General features: G+C 36.1%; 1 protein-coding gene across 2 annotated transcripts in view; it reads right to left on the reverse strand.

The window, feature by feature from the left end:
- Positions 1 to 16,975, reverse strand: part of rims2b (regulating synaptic membrane exocytosis 2b) — a 186,354-nt gene that overhangs the window by 16,855 nt on the left and 152,524 nt on the right. Inside the window, exons 33-35 of one of the 2 annotated variants that reach the window (XM_051137658.1) lie at positions 16,848 to 16,870; positions 11,691 to 11,830; positions 4,793 to 5,007 (exon numbers count right to left, since the gene is read on the reverse strand). In XM_051137658.1, coding sequence (XP_050993615.1) covers positions 4,793 to 5,007; positions 11,691 to 11,830; positions 16,848 to 16,870 — 378 coding nt within the window. Of the gene's footprint in view, positions 1 to 4,792; positions 5,008 to 10,361; positions 10,402 to 11,690; positions 11,831 to 16,847; positions 16,871 to 16,975 lie in introns of those variants that run through there. The other variant, XM_051137660.1, reaches the window with a different exon arrangement.

Below are 16,975 nucleotides of genomic sequence, written 5' to 3' on the forward strand. Positions count from 1 at the left end.
TTTTGAACATGAGTGTACATATGTTATTATTTTATTTGATTTTCTTACTTATTTTGTCTTGTTTTCTAGCATTAAAATCTAAACATTCTTGAATATGCATTTTCTTGAGAAGCAAAACAAATTAAGATATTAAGTCTTCTTTTCTTAATGGATTACCAATTGCCCCATTGGTAAATATTTTTTCTTGTTTTAAGCAAAAACTAACTAGATTTAGATTTTTTTTTCTTCAGCAAACAGAAGACAAATACTAAAGAAAAATACTAAGTAAGAAAATCATTTTTTGGACTGTACCAGGAAGTGCAAAGAAGCATATACATTAAAGTTTGGGGTCAGTGAAATTTTAATTTTTTTATTTTTAAGAAATTAATATATTTATTCAGCAAGGATTCATTAAACTGATTAAAAGTGACAGTGAATACATTTACTTATTTTTATTTATTTTATTTTTTATTTTATGAATGATTAATTTATAATTATCATTACGTTTTTGGGAAGATGCACCATGTGTCTTTTTTTGCAATCTAAACAACGCTTGGTTTATCACAAAAACACATTTATCTCATATTTCAGTAAATTTAAAGACCATGACCTCTGGAGGTGTCATTTCTATGACATCAATTCCTGTTTCAGGTTCTTTCTGCATGGTAGTTGCACCACATGACTTCTACATGAGTTTCTACTGGCAGTGATTAGGTATATATTACATAAGCCTGTATAATAAATTAACACAGACATATTCATACTCAATTTTATAATAAATTGCGCTCCAATCTCCATCTATTGAGATGATCAGGAATAATGACCCATATTGATTTGAATGGCTGAGCTATGCTCAAAGCCAGCTCTTGCCTAACAGTGTAGAACAATATAAAAATATCTTTACTTGCTGTTACAAAAGCAATCAAATTGGATATATTATTAGTAATGGAAAGACTGAGTTTAGTCTGTATGGATGAAACCAAAGTTACACTCAAAACTTCACTGAAATGTTATTAAATCAACATGTGTAAACGTGTATCCTTAAATCACATATGGACATGGGCTTGGACTTTAGGTGTTTTTCCATAAAGAAAGCCTTTGATGGAGTTCAGCCTGAATTTTTCCTCAAGAGTGGTCATCACTCACAAGCACTTAATGAAATATTGACATGCACTCCACGACTGTAGCCATCAGTGCAGCTGCTGCATCGTAGTCCAAATATCGACATGTGACAGACCTTGAGACGACCAGACCCAGTTCAACAAACAGTGTGGCCTGGAAAAACATTCAGGCCTGTTGATGGTTCCTCCACATCTATCTGAACAGCGGCACGTGAGAGCTTCTGCTCAAAGCCATTATTCTGATAAATGCCTCAAACACAAAACCCCTAACAGACTATTTCTCACTGACAGAAATAGAAAAAATCACATCTTAGTCGATTGGGCTGTTTAAACAGACTGAATCGGCGCATACTGATTGCGTGACCTGCATTTACAAACTGAATGCTCGCCAAAACACCTCATTCAAACACAATCTTCTCTTTTATCTGTTATTTAGGCCATCAGCAAAATCATACTGTATCACCCATGCATCCTTATTCACTGTAAAATAATGGGAGGGAAAATAGGTAAAAGTTTCATGTGGATATGAACTACATAAAGGTAAAGCCAATAAAATATCTGAAGGCCATCTCCTGAAAACACTACACTACAGAAAATGATTTTCTTACTTCACTTTTTCTAGTATAAAAATCTGAATATTCTTGAAACAAGATGCATTTTCTTGAGAAGCAAAATGACATAAGATATTAGGTCTTGTTTTCTGGAAAAAAAAAAATGGATCAAAATGTTAGTTTTTGCTTAAATCAAGAAAAAATATCTGCCAATGGGGTAAGAAAAACAACATTGGCAGATGTTCCCAATCTTAGCTGTTTCAGCTTGCACTGACTGATCTTAAAACATACCAGTGGCTTTGTTTTGTCTCAAGATGCACATCAGCAATGTTTTTACTAAGGCAAGTTTATAAAAATTACTTAAATATCTTAATTGAACTATGGCCTAATCCTGGTTTAGGCTAAGCTCTGTCTATAAAACCAGGCCATTTTGTCTTGTTTTAAGCAAAAATGAACAACATTTAGATTTTTTTCTTCGGAAAACTGGACCTAATATCTTATGCTATTTTGCTATTTATATATGCTATTTTTTTGTTTTGTTTTTTTGCTTTTTTTTTGTTTTTTTTGTTTATTTTACTTTCAAGAAATTAATAGTTTTATTTAGCAAGGATGCATTAAATTGATCAAAAGTGGCAGTAAAGACATTTATAATGTTACAAAAGATTTCTATTTCAAATAAATGCTGTTCTTTTGAACTTTCTATTCATCAACACACAAAAAATGTATCACTGTTTCTACAAAAATATTACTCAGCACAACATTGATAATAATCAGAAATATTTCTCGAGCAGCAAATCAGCATATTAGAATGATTTCTGAAGGATCATGTGATGCTGAAAACTGGAATAATGACGCTGAACATTCAGCTTTGCATCACTGAAATAAATTACATTTTTCAATATATTCAAATAGAAAACAGTTATTTGAAATTGTAATAATATTTTACAATATTACTAGTTTTACTTTGTTTTTGATCAAGTAAATGCAGTCTTGGTGACCAAACAAACTTTCAAAAAATAAACAAATAATAAAAATCTTACCAACCCCAGACTTTTGAACAGCAATGTGAAATGTTCAAAAAGACAATGGTTTTAAAAATGGTCTAAAATTGTCTAAAATAATTTTAAAATGGTAGCTCAAATTAAACTAGCTCATTAAAAAGCCTCCACAAACTGAACAAAAGCGATTTTTACACAATAATGTTTATATGATAAATACAGAGTTCTGGCATGAAACTCTAGATGGTGCAATCATGATAGGTCTAACTCAATCTGACCTAATGACATCATTATCACATGGCACAGCTGATTGGTTCTCTCCTGTATCAGTAGCCAATGAGCTCACTGCTCAACATTCAAATATATGACTAGCGGTAGCTGTAAGCAGTTTTGCTAACCCAGGCTTATTAGAAATACATTCCTTCTACATAATTATGTACCTTACTGCATGTTTTGCGGCAGTTGCAAAGTGAAATGTCCAGAGACTGGCGCTAAAACATATGTTCAATACGTAACCTTGGCACGTTTTTATTACGTTGGTACAGGCATGTATTGCTGCATTTTTATTATGCTGCTTGAGATACGTATTGCAGCTGTTCAGAATTCATTTACCTGGGGCGCGTCGCTAAAGGTTAATGCTCTTATTGGAAATATCCCCTACAACAAACCCAACCCTAAACTTAACCGACAGTGTTAACAAATGCAAAACTGATTAAAAAAATGCATTTTGTGATCTAGCCGTGCTATTTTTACTTCCTCATTCAGACTCGAGTTGTTTTGTCAAACCGTAGTTTCACGGGGTTCGAACCAGAGCTCTTGATCACCCAAGTGCAATGCTGTATTGCGTGAGCTACCGAGCAAACTGACTGCGTTAGAAAACTCATGTATATGAAGCTGTATATGTGACGGCAACATTCAAAAGTATCAATTTTCAAATCACGCAGGATGTTAAAATTGTTTTAAAACCATAATATAATATTCAGTAGTAGTAATCGTCTAAAAATTAGGCTTTATTAATCAAAAATCTGTGTGTAAATCACACTATGTGTGAAAAGGAATAAAAGTTTTACTGCCTCTAGTGTTCATTTTAACTGGAAACTGCACCGTACATATAGGTACGCTTTTTCAGGTTTGCAGAAATGTACATAGAGGCACATATTTCCAATGAGCCTAATGGCGTATTTCCACTACAGCGTCAGAACCACGCTCAGTGCCGCCGACAACTCTACAATGCCACTGCTTTGGGGCGTGTAAAATTTAATGCAAACACGCCTCTGAAAACAATGTTTACACCGTTTGCATTTCATCTTCGTCTTTTAATGGCGACTCACAAACTAAACACTAGCATATAATGAAAGCATGCAAAGTGCATTTACTTTTGCATCATATTTCAATGATATGTGATTTCAGCTTAGTAATACCCCAGTTCCACAAACACTCGGAAGCATACGTCAGCATATCAGATTGACGCCCGGCGTTTGCGCTCGAGATCTGCATAAAGTTCAGGCATGCCCCACATTCTCGACGCTCTCAGCTGCTCTCAACGCTTTCTCCATGCCACTTTCAATCCCATAATGCACCTCAAGAGCATTTACGCTTAGCTTTCATAGGAATGAATAGAAAACGCTCCGCTCCACTCGCTATGCCGTAAGCTGCGTTTTGCAGCTTTGCTTCAGAAACCCTCCACCTTCCCCAGCTCCACCTGTACAGATCTTCTACGAGGTGATTCATGAATGCTATGCGGGTTATTCATATATGTTATATGTGCAGCAGCAGTATTTCTTACATGCTCGCACCAGCGTGTTGTGGATGTATTGGCAGCAGCAAGTCTCGGTACTTGCTCTGCCGCAGATCTGTTCCGTCAAGACCAAATACATTTACATTGTCATGTACATTACCATGTCAGTCCCTTCAAGAGTTGTCATGATAGAAATATTTTAGAGCATGGGAATCATGCCTTGAACTCTAAAAGTTGTCCAGGACTGGCCTGCAGTCATATCATGTGTTTTGGATGCTTCAAAACTAGCATGGTCAACCTGCTTCACCAGCACTGATCCAACACGTACAACCATTCTTTTTTAGCAGTGTACTTCTATAAAGTTCACCATAGGTTTGTGTTTGTGTACCAACTCTGTTCACTCACCCTCCGGGTCCAGCTGGGAGGTACTTTGACTCTTCTTCCCCAGTCCCACCATGGCAGCCATCTTGGCTCCGAAGCTGGAGCGCCTCTTTTTGTCGTCCTCGTCCTCATCGTTCCTGCCCAGCGAGCACATGTCTCCACCCACACTGGAGCTCTTGGTGATGTTGGAGCCTGGGGTGGCCGTCTGAGCCCTGTGTTTCATTTTAGATGTAAACTCACTGTCAGCCAAGTCAGGTGCAGAAGAGAACAGGAAGAGGGAAGGAGAAGCGGAGAGGAGGACAGGGACAGGAAGAGAGAGGAAGGGACAGGATTCAGCTACAGGATTTCAGAGGAGGGTCAAAGGTGAAGGACAGGCACACTGGTACAACACCAACTAGATGGGACATCTACAGGAGAGCATAAGCATGACCAGCATCTATGGAGAGCTGCAGGGATGATGCTTTTTTGTAGACCAAAACCACAACTTGCTTTTTTAGCACGTCTGGTTTCACTGTCCTTTAAGTCAGTGGGGTTTTGAATGGGTTTCTAATTAAAAGCCTGAAATAAGGCCTGTGTTTAACACAAGCTGAATACATTTTTATGTTTTATTCTACAACCTAAAACCTAATGATTTTTTAAGCAGTAATATTATTTTATTAAATTCAGAAGTTTTACTTCAGCATATCTCATAGAAAGGTCAGGTATGTATAGAGACAGTAAAATGGAAGTATTTACCCAAAAAAGCTTATATAATGACCTATTTAGGTGACACGAGACAAGCTCATGAGTCAAACACAGAAAATAATGAGATGGTGACTCATCAAACTCTCCTGAGAAAATATGAGAGGATGACTTTAGGATACAAACATGAGATCTGATCCTGTGTCGGTGACCCGTCTGACTAATACAAACCAGAGATTACTCTTCTGTTAACGGCAAGTTTTTATGTGAACTTTATGATATGAAAACACTATCGGAGGAGACTTTTGCGAGGACATTTCCATTGACACTGAGCTAAAACATTAGTTCGGCTATGACGAAAAAGATGAAGCTGTTTCTATGGAAACTGTGTCTTTCAGCCTCATCTTTGCTCTGAATGTTAAAGTCTTCATCAGGCAGGATCATCTGACATTAAACACTGTAACACTTAGACACTGACTCAAATGTATGTGTTATGTATTATTTTTAAATATGCCTTTTTAGCCTAATATTGCTTCAGATGTAGATATCAACAGCTTTCAGTAGGCCTTATTATTACAGCTGTACAACCAACTGTCTATAACTTCTTAAAATAGTCTTAAACAACTTCTATTCCCCTCTTCTATTCTTAAAATATTGTACTTATTGTACTTTTTTTGCTTTACTGCAGGGTCAGAAATTAACTTTTCCATTAAAGGGCAATATTTGCCCCAGGAATTGATTTGAGGGCAATTTTTAAAATCACTTTATTATTATAAAAACCATATGTTGTCTTTAATGTCAAATACTTAAATTTACCTAATTACTTTAATGAATATTTTAAACTGCTGTCAATAACAATAGGCTGTTTAAAATTGTATCTAAATTATACATTTATAAACAGTTTCAGAGTTTATAGGGCTGCAATATTATGACAAAAACTCATTATTGTAGATTTTTTGCTCTTTATATTGTAATAATGGTTATTAATATCGATATAGAAAACAACACAAAATGTTTTTGTTTCATTTTGGGTACATCATATTCTGGCTTCACAGACAAACATGTCAGTCCCAGACATTACCCTAGTATAGTATACACTATGCAAAAACACCCATTATAATCACTAAAGCTACGAAATTAATCTTGAATTTACATTGTATCTGCACTGTGTTGTTTACGATGAGGGAATTCGCGAGCATGCGCAATCAACAACAGCTCCGGTGTTTTCAGTGCTGACTGTGGCAGTAGCAACTGAAACACGATTGTTTGGTTATAAAGCTCAGTGCTGCACAAAACAGCTTGTAAAAGCAATCTGATGCAGTGTGAGTGAATCTGAATGTAATTCTGCCTATTGACAATTTTCATTGTAATGTTGTTTAATTGTGCAAGGGGCATTTTCTGCCCCTTTGTCTTCAATTTATGGGGGATTTTTGTTCATTTTGGTGGCATTTTTGCCACAAGCCCTCATTAATATCCGACCCCGCTGTATGCTTGAATAAAGTCATTATGTTTGTTTTGCATACAAAAAGTATTCTTGTAGCTTCATAACATTACGGTTAAACCACTGATGTCACATGGATTATTTTAACTATATCCTACTGCCTTTCTGGGCCTTGAACATGTCAGCCGTGTTGCTGTCTATGACAGGTCAGAAAGCTCTTGAATTTCATCAAAAATATCCTAAATTTGTGTTCCGAAGATGAATGACGGTCTTGCAGGTTTGGAACGACATGAAAGTGAGTAATTAATTCTTCAGTCATAAAGAAATTATGTTTTTTGAGGCAAACATTTCAGGATTTTTCTCCATATAATGGACTTCTATGGTGCACTGAGTTTGAACTTCCAAAATGTAGTTTAAATACAGCTTTAAAGGGCTCTAAATGATCCCAAACGAGGAAGAAGGGTCTTATCTAGTGAAACGCACGATTTATATACTTTTCAACCTCAAATGCTCATCTTGTCTAACTGTGCGTGAACTCTGTGCATTCCAGTTCAAGACAGTTAAGAGTATTTAATAAAACTCCCATCTCATTTTCTCCTCCAACTTCAAAATCATCCTACATCGCTGCAGAAGTACCGACCCAGTGTTTACAAAGTGAACACACAAAGAGGGTCAAACACCCTTTACAAAAAAAGGTAAAACAGTGATTTTAAAGTTGGAGGAAAAAATGAGATGGGAGTGTTTCAACATACCCTAACTGTATTAAATGGAATGCACAGAGTTCACGCAGAGCTAGACAAGAGGAGCATTTAAGGTTAAAAAGTATAGAAATTGTACTTTTTTTTTTTTTTAGAAAATAACCAATCGTTTTGTAAGATGAGCCCCTTATTCGTTGGCTGGGATCGTTTAGAAGCTGCATTTAAACTACATTTTCAAACTAGCGGGCACCAAAGAAGTCCAGTATATGGAGAACATTTTTGTAATTTTTTCCTCAAAAAACATAATTTCTTTACGACTGAAGAAAGTAAGACTTCCTTGTTCTGGAAGTTAACTTCTCCTTTGACAATATTGCTGTTTTTACCTTTGTGAATAGAAGAAATTTATTTCAAAAACATTAAAGGTGTCATCGGATGCCCATTTTCCACAAGTTGATATGATTCTTTAGAGTCTTAATGAAAAGTCTATAATATACTTTGGTTAAAAATTCTCAATGGTTGTGTAAAACAACACCCTTTTTACCTTGTCAAAATCAGCTCTGCAAAAATCATCTCATTCTGGTCGTGGTTGCTTTAAATGTTAATGAGCTCTGCTCGCCCCGCCCCTCTCTTCTCTCTGTGAAGTGACGAGCCTGTTTACTTTAGCCACAATTAGCCGCTAAACTTGCTAACTAGCACGTTATTAGTAAAGGCGATCGCAAAGATTCATAAAAAAACCCCTTATACTCACTTCTGCTGTAGGTGAAGCTGGATCACGAATGATTTGTGCAAACATAGACGGATATATGTAGATCGGGAGGCACATTCCATTCACAAACAAATGTAATCCACTGCATATTCAGTGGCTTAGACGTCGGGGGTAAATGACGACCACTGTGTTAATTATTACATCCAGCAATACAACACCTCAATTGCTCAATCAGAGATATTCTTGTCTAACTTACATCCCTGCTCCGCACCGAAACAATGGAGGTTGGACTGTTACAGCTGATCTGAGGTAAGACGCTCATGTCAATCAACTATCGTGGGAGCGGCCTCTGTCAGTGTGACGCAACAATGACAGACATCTGAGAATGGCTCGATTTGAAAAAGGGGATATTATTTTTACAGATTCATTAAAAACCACTGCATGGATTTTTATCATTATAGACACATATTACCAATATGTAAAAGTGAAGTTTGCATCCGATGACCCCTTTAACATATCTCACTGAACCCAAACTTCTGAAAGGTAGTGTATAATGTCTACAAACTCCTACAGGCTCATAAAATCATTCAAGTGAACTGATTCAACTGGAGTATCAGACTCTACGATGCTGACGTGACCTGTGGCAGGTCTGTAGAGGGAAAGAATTGTGTTTTAAGGCCAAACGGAAATGGTGGGTGGACTGAAGGACTGAAGGACTCAGTCATCTCTCTTCACATGACATACGAGGAGTGCGGCTAATTTGTCTTTGATGAACCACCTCTTTTTCATCTTTTTTGCCACTAAACCTCATGCTGCAGCAGCTCAGTGTTTCTGTGGAAACTCCATAAAGACAAGGAGCTGTTTGGGTCGGAAGCTACGAGACCTAATGATTGCGTCCGTATGAATGCACAATTACAGACAGGAAATGCCCTTGCCTGGCTTTGACAACAGCATCCGACTTTATGAATGAGACTCCCCCTCATTAACCCAACATGAATGGCCGTCAAACCGAAAGAGGCATAAAACATTTTCAAGAGCACGGCCACGACTGTAACCTAATAAAAAGCAGCCTATGGTACTCAACATCTGTACGAGAGAGTCTCTGAGTGCTGCTTATGTAAGAACTGATGCTACCGCAGTTGCTAATTGGTGAAAAAATCGGTTAACGACATTAAAATTCTATTTTATCTGCTGCAGCGTTTTTAATGATCACAAACACTTCATCTATATTCAATTAGTGACCCACAAATGGCACTGAAAACTTATTGAAGTGGAAATCGCTGGAAATGCTGGAGAACCAAAGCTTATTTCTTGTTTTTGCTGTAATTGGAGTGGAGACGGCAGCTGTTCATGCGACTCTCCCCATGGGTTACTGAGATGACTGTCATATTATGTAAGACATAAACTCTTTTGGGACAGTATGATGAATTATTTGGCAGTGGAAAGAGGTGTCATCTACAACTAACAAACACAGAACTGGATTACAACACATATGTGACCCTGGATCACAAAACCAGTCATAAGGGTCATTTTTTCAAAATTGAGATTTATACATCACATGAAAGCTGAATAAATAAACTTTCCATTGATGTATGGTTTGTTATGGTTTGAATATAATTTGACAAAAACTATTCAATTTGACTAACAAAATAAAGTATCTGTTCAAAAAAAAATAAATAATAATGAAATAAAATAAAAAATAAATATAGATAAAATTATAATAATAATAATAATGATAATAATAAAATATTTTAGTATGATCTTTATAATAAATAATCTTCTTACTTTGTATGAATGTTTTTTTCCCTTTGGTTATTACTGTTATTATTATTATAACAAAATCTTTTTTTTTTCAGTGTTTTAACAATATAGAACATAAGCAGAAGAACATACATTATGTAAAATTATTTCCTAGTTCTCCTCATTTCCTTAACTCTCATTTACATTGTAAATCAGATATTCAGGGGCATGATCACACTAGCTGGAGGACACTAAGTTGGAGGTTATTAGTTAAATGATGCTAGTTGGAGGACACTAGCTGGATTTAAGAGACGCTCTTCCTCTAACCTCTCAGGTTGCTCCTCTTCTTCCTCTTCCTCTGGGTTGACAGTAGCCCCACCCACCTCCCCATCAAGCCCCGCCCCCTCTGTGCTCTCTGTAGTTGCTTCCACCTGCTCTTCCACAGAGACAGCGCCCTCCTCTCCCTGACTCTGAAGAGCCTCCGCACGGCTGACATTCACACACACAAACACATAAACCATGCCATGACACCATGAAAGGAAGCATGCAAGACAGAAAACACACATAAAAGACAGATATAAGCTTGACAGACATGCAGATGAAGAAAAGAAAAGAAACCTTGACAAAATAACAGTATGAAAATGAACTCTGTGACAAAGAATGACCCTGCATATACACTGAGATTCTCTTTGAGAGTCTCAGTCCTTCTGTTAATGGGTGAATCTTATATAAATAGTGAAAAACATGTCCAATCCATATTTCAAAAATACATTTTAGGCTAAGCATTGCAATATTCATAGAAAGTAAGCTTTTCTCTGTGCAAAATTCTCATTCTTATTTGCGTGATATGAGAATATAGAATAATAAAATTGAAAGTAAAAGTTCTTTACTTTTAAAGAAATGATTTTATTCAGCAAGGATGCATTAATTTCAAAAGTGTCAGTAAAGGCATTTAAATCGTTACATTTAAATTGTTACAAAAATTCTATTTCAAATAAATGCTGTTCATCTGAACATTCTATTAAAAAAAAAAAATTACAGATTCCATAAAAACATGAAGCAGCATAACAGTTTTCAACAATGAAGCAAATCAACATATCAGAATGATTTCTGAGGGATCATGTGACACTGAAGATTGAGTAATGATGCTAAAAATTCAGCCTTGACCCCTGGAATAAATTTTATTTTAAAATACATTCAAATAGAAAGCAGTTATTTTAAACTGTAAAAATATTTTACAATATTACTATATTTTTGATCAAATAAATGCTGCTTAAGTGAATTGAGCATAAGTGAGTTAAGTGAGTTCTTTCAAAAACATTTATAAATCTTACCTTTCCAAACTAAATAAATTGCAGTACAGTAATAAGAATTTATATGTAATTGAGAAATTATATTTGGTTTTTTTGTTTTGTTTTGTTTTGGGGTTAAATATGAGTTGAACATTTCTTCATGAGATTCACCTTTACAGGTTTGTTCAAAACCATGTGATGTTGTCTCAGTCATTTGTAAACACACTCTTGGCGAGTTCAGAGGTTCAGTTCACTTTACAAGCAGGCAGAGCCAAACCTGAACTCACCAGAAGCACAGTAAATGTGTTCATGACTGCAGACACATCCACAGTTAGCAGGGTCAGTGGCGTTATTGTGCACTCACCTGATCCTGCGGCTCGCTCGCACCCTTTCTGACTGTACAGACATGTAGCTCGTGCTGCTAAGCCGAGACGCGCTCGACATAGCGGACACGTCGCTTACATCACTGTCCGAAGACCTCATGGAGAGATTGTCCATCCCACGCTGTGAGGAAAAGAAACAATGTTGATTAATACCTTATAATAATGTTAATGGGTGAATTCTTTCAAAACGGGAACTACATCAATGTCACATTAGTACCCGTCCACTTTTTCAGCAGCACATACTATTTTTTCCATTTATTTTTCCTATTGGTATATTTAAAAAAGTCCTTGATAAACCAGTATAGGTCATGAACCAAACTAAGCCACTAGAACTTGAATTGCAATATTAACTTAAAAGTTGAAAACTGGACAAAAAGATAAAGGTAAGACTGTCTATTTAATGACATTAGTAAAGGAAAGTACTATCCTATGAAGCATTGTGAATGACATTAAAATGATGGTGAAATACTAAACTATTCATTTAAATTATTTGATTATACCTTTAAAATCAACATATTTTAAGTTTATTGCAAACTATGCATTTTATAGTTAAATATTTAAATGTTTTCAGAGCGTAAGAAGGCTGAGTAATTTGGTGCCCTGGAAGTGGGTGGAGCTAAAGATCTTTTGGCGCAATTTACTTGCCCCAACTTTCTGATTGGTGGAATTTTCTGTAGAGTATCATGGGTAATGTAGTTTTTCAAACATGAATTCTGCTGTTAAACATGATTATTTGAAAAATATGTTGAAATAATGCAAACTGATGGATTCAACAAAAGCATATACAATTATTTAAAGGATTAGTTAACTTCAGAATTAAAATGAATAAAAACAAAAATGAATTAAGATCTTAATGTTTTTCTTCCTTCAGATGAAAAAAAAAGTTTTTTGAGGAAAACATTCTAGGATTTTTCCCCATATAGTGGGCTTCAATGGGAGCCAACAGGTTGAAGGTCCAAACTGCAGTTTCAATGCAGCTTCAAATGATCACAGCTGAGGAATAAGGGTCTTAACAAGCAAACCAATGGGTTGTTTAGAAAAAAAATACAAATTTATATACTTTTTAACCACAAATGCTCATCTTGCACTAGCTCAACCTCATGCATTACGTAGTCTGGTACAAAAAGGTAGGGTAGGGCTAAAAACTCCATCTCATTTTCTCCTCCGACATAAAATCATCCAAAGTTGTTTTAGCTTTTTTGTAAAGGCTGTTTGACTTTTTTTTAGTATGTTTTTTTTGTAAACACTTCCACCTACGTCGCGCGTGACCTTTCCAACGTGACTATGTAATGCTTGAGGTCGAGCTAGTGCAAGACAAGCATTTGTAGTTAAAAAGTATATAAATCTGTATTTGTCTTACAGAATGAGCAATCATTTCACTAAACAACACCCTTATTCCTTGGCTGGGATCGTGTAGAGCCCTCTGAAGCTGCACTGAAACTGCAGTTTGGACCTTCAACCCATTAATCTCCACTGAAGTCCATTATATGGAGAAAAATCCTGGAATGTCCTCAAAAACCTTTTTCTTTTCAGCTGAAGAAAGAAAGACATGAATATCTTGGATGACATAGGCTTGAGTAAATTTAGAGGAAATTCTGAAGTAATCTAATCAAATAAGTTCAGAGTTCACAACAGGTCTGTTTATGAGTTACTGTTAAAAATGGAAAAAAAATAGAGTTTTTACTTCTGGAACCCAAAAGTTGCACTCTATAGAGTTTGATATTAGCATGTTGCTAAGATAACAAAAATACACTAACAAGCATAACAAAATACCTTAGTCAGCTTAGTGTTGCTTAACAACATACGATTGCTCAGCTGATGAAATGTGTTTCATAAAAAAAAAAAAAAAAAAAACGTTTAGTGGAAAAAAAATCACTCCAATTTTTGAAAGCTGTGAGTTGTGAATAAACCTTCATGTGTGCCATTGTAAAGACTGTAAGTCTGTCCCTCACAGCTTCGTTCTAATCCACATTAAATTAAACATTGTGTCTAACCTTACAAAGATCACACAAACACTGAGGAAAATAGTCTCTTGTAATGAAGACTTATATTCAGTTCTGAATTAAATATCAGTATATTTCTACATCAGCCATCTTGGATATAGTCATGGGCAAAAATATTGGCACCCTTGCAATTCTGTCAGAAAATGCAACACTTTTCTCAGAAAATTGTTCCAATTGCAAATGTTTTGGTATTCACTTGCTTTTTGTTTTTGTTTGCACTGCAACAACACACAAAAAAAAGAAGAAAAGTCAAACTTGATCAATTTCACACAGAACTAAAAAATGGACTGGACAAAATTATTGGCACCTTATCAAAATTGTAAGAAATAATTGCTTGTCAAGCATGTGATGCTCCTGTAATTTGTATTTAGACACACCTGTGGCAAGAAACAGGTGTGGGCAATATAGTAATCACACTTGCAACCAGTTAAAATGGAGAAAAGTTCATGCAACCTTTGTGTTGTGTGTCACACTGAGCATGGAGAAAAGAAAGAAGTGTAAAGAGTTGTCTGTGGATCTGAGAGTAAAAATTGTGGAAAAAACATGGAAAATCTCAAGGCTACAAGTCCATCTCCAGAGATCTTAATGTTCCTGTGTCCACTGTGCAAAATATCATCAAGAGGTTTACAGCCCATGACACTATAGCTAACCTCCCTGGACATAGACGGAAGAGGAAAATTAATGAAAAATTACAATGAAGGATTGTTCGAATGGTGGATAAAGAACCATGATTAACTTCCAAACAAATTCAAGCTGATCTGCAGACACAGGGTACAACAATGTCAGCTCACACTATCCATCGCCATCTGAATGAAAAGGGACGCTATGGTAGGAGACCACTGCTGACACAATGGCATAAAAAGCAAGACTGGTGTTTGCCAAAACTTGTTTGACAAAACCACAATCCACAAGACAAAAGTAGAGCTTTTTGGTAAAGGACATCATGGCACTGTTTACAAAAAAAAAAAAAAAAGAGGCCTTCAAAGAAAAGAACACAGTCCCTGAAGTCAAACATGGTAGAGGTTCAAAGATGTTTTGGGGTTGCTTTGTTGCTTCTGGCACTGGATGCCTTGACTGTGTGAACGGTATTATGAAATCTGATGATTACCAAAGAATTTTGGGGCACAACGTAGTGGTCAGTGTCAGAAAGCTGCGTCTCCACCAGAGGTCATGGGTCTTTCAGCAGGACAATGACCCGAAACACACTTCAAAAAGCACTCAGAAATGGTTACAAACAAAGCGCTGGAGAGTTGTGAAATGTCCAGCAATGAGTCCAGATCTGAATCCCATAGAACACCTGTGGAGAGATCTCAAAACAGCAGTTAGGAGAAGGCATCCTTCAAATCTGAATGACCTGGAGCAGTTTGCAAAAGAAGAGTGGTCCAAAATTCCAGTAAAGAGGTGTAAGAAACTCATTCATGGTTACAGGAAGTGTTTGTTATTTCAGTTATTTTTCCAAAGGGGGGTGCTACCAAATATTAAGTTAAGGGTGCCACTTATTTTGTCCAGTGCATTTTTTTGGGTTCTGTGTGGAATTGTATCAAATTTGACTTTTCCTGTCTGTTTTTTTTTTGTGTGTGTGTTGTTTCAATGCAAAAAAATAAAATAAATAAAATAAAATAAAATAAATAAACATGTGAGTACCAACTGCAAAAATTTTCTGAGAGAAGGGTTGCATTTTCTGACAGAATTTCAAGGGTGCTGATATTTTTGCCCATGACTGTATATGCGATGCTGCCTTATAATTAAAGTTTGTCTGTCCTCATTTACAGCAGAAAGTGTGTTAAATGCTGTCTAGTTAGGCAGCTCATAGGTTTTAAAACAGATCCAATATCTAAAATGTTCAGAAAAGTCACAAAATATGTCATAGTCAAGAACACACACAGCTCTCTGCTGTCAAAAAACAGCTTTTATATAACTTATACAGTTAATCAAAAGAGAACAGAGAACAGGAAGGAGATCAGTTGTTATGTAACTACAGGATTCACAACGCTCATCTTCTCTTATAGTAAACTCAACACTGATGCTGTATTTCAGCGGCGTATCAGGAACATGGGTTTGACAGCTACTTGACGCTTTATGTAACAACGAGAAACAGCTTGTGTGAGAACAAGGTCCAACACAAAGCAACAAACAGTAAATCCTTAATGCTAATCGGAGAGTTTTTGGTCTGACTAATGGCAAACGAACACTGCAGGATAAGCCATTTTGTTGGTCGCTTGTGTGTGCGCACTTGTGTCATGTTGCGCTAAAAAGCTCTGCCCACTGCAAAATATCATTGGTCCAAAACTCATTTCACATATTGTGGAATACTTGAATAATGGAAAAAAATAGCTTAATGTCTTATTTAAGTTAGGAAAAAAAAAAACTTTTTGCTAAAACTGTATTTTGAGGAAAACATTTCAGGATTTCTCTCCATTTCTATAGTGCCTGCGAGTTTGAACTTTCAAAATGCAGTTTAAATGCAGCTTCAATGGGCTCTAAACGATTCCAGCTAATGAATAAGGGACTTCTCTTGCAAAATGATTGGTTATTTTCTAAAAAAAATTACAATTTATATACTTTTTAACCTCAAATGCTCGTCTAGCTCTACGATGCGCATGCGTACTCTGTGCACTCCGGTTCAATACAGTTAGGGTATGTCGAAAAACTCCCATCTCATTTTCTCCTCCAACTTCAAAATCGTCCTATATCGCTGTAGAAGTACAGACCCAGTGTTTACAAAGTGAACATGCAAAGAAGATCAAAAGCCCTTTACAAAACAAGGTAAAACAATGATGTAGGGCGATTTTGAAGTACATTTTGGAAGTTCAAACTCGCAGGCACCATTGAAGTCCACTATATGGAGATAATTCCTGAAATGTTTTCCTAAAAAAACATAATTTCTTTACAACTGAAGAAAGAAAGACGTGAACATCTTGGGTGACAAGGGGGTGAGTACATTTTTAAATTTTTGTTCTGGAAGTGAACTAATTCTTTAAGCAGCAAAAGATCCATTGGCTGAGATTTCTCCTCTCCACATGAAGAAAAGCTCCTTTATTCCCAAATACTGAGGAAACTACCATTGCTTTACTGTGGACAGACAGAACACATTGAGGAAAAAATAAACTCAAGCAATAAGAGAAAGAAACATACCCTTGATGGATCCTTCAAAGTGCCTGTGTGGAAAGACAAACAAGGGTTAGATGTACTGAAACTCATCACAGTCAAACATAGTATTTGAATTTGTTGCTTGTTACATAAAATACACATCAGCAAACTCC

This window comes from Labeo rohita, chromosome 19 (genome assembly GCF_022985175.1).
Source record: "Labeo rohita strain BAU-BD-2019 chromosome 19, IGBB_LRoh.1.0, whole genome shotgun sequence".
NCBI classification, from domain to species: domain Eukaryota; kingdom Metazoa; phylum Chordata; class Actinopteri; order Cypriniformes; family Cyprinidae; genus Labeo; species Labeo rohita.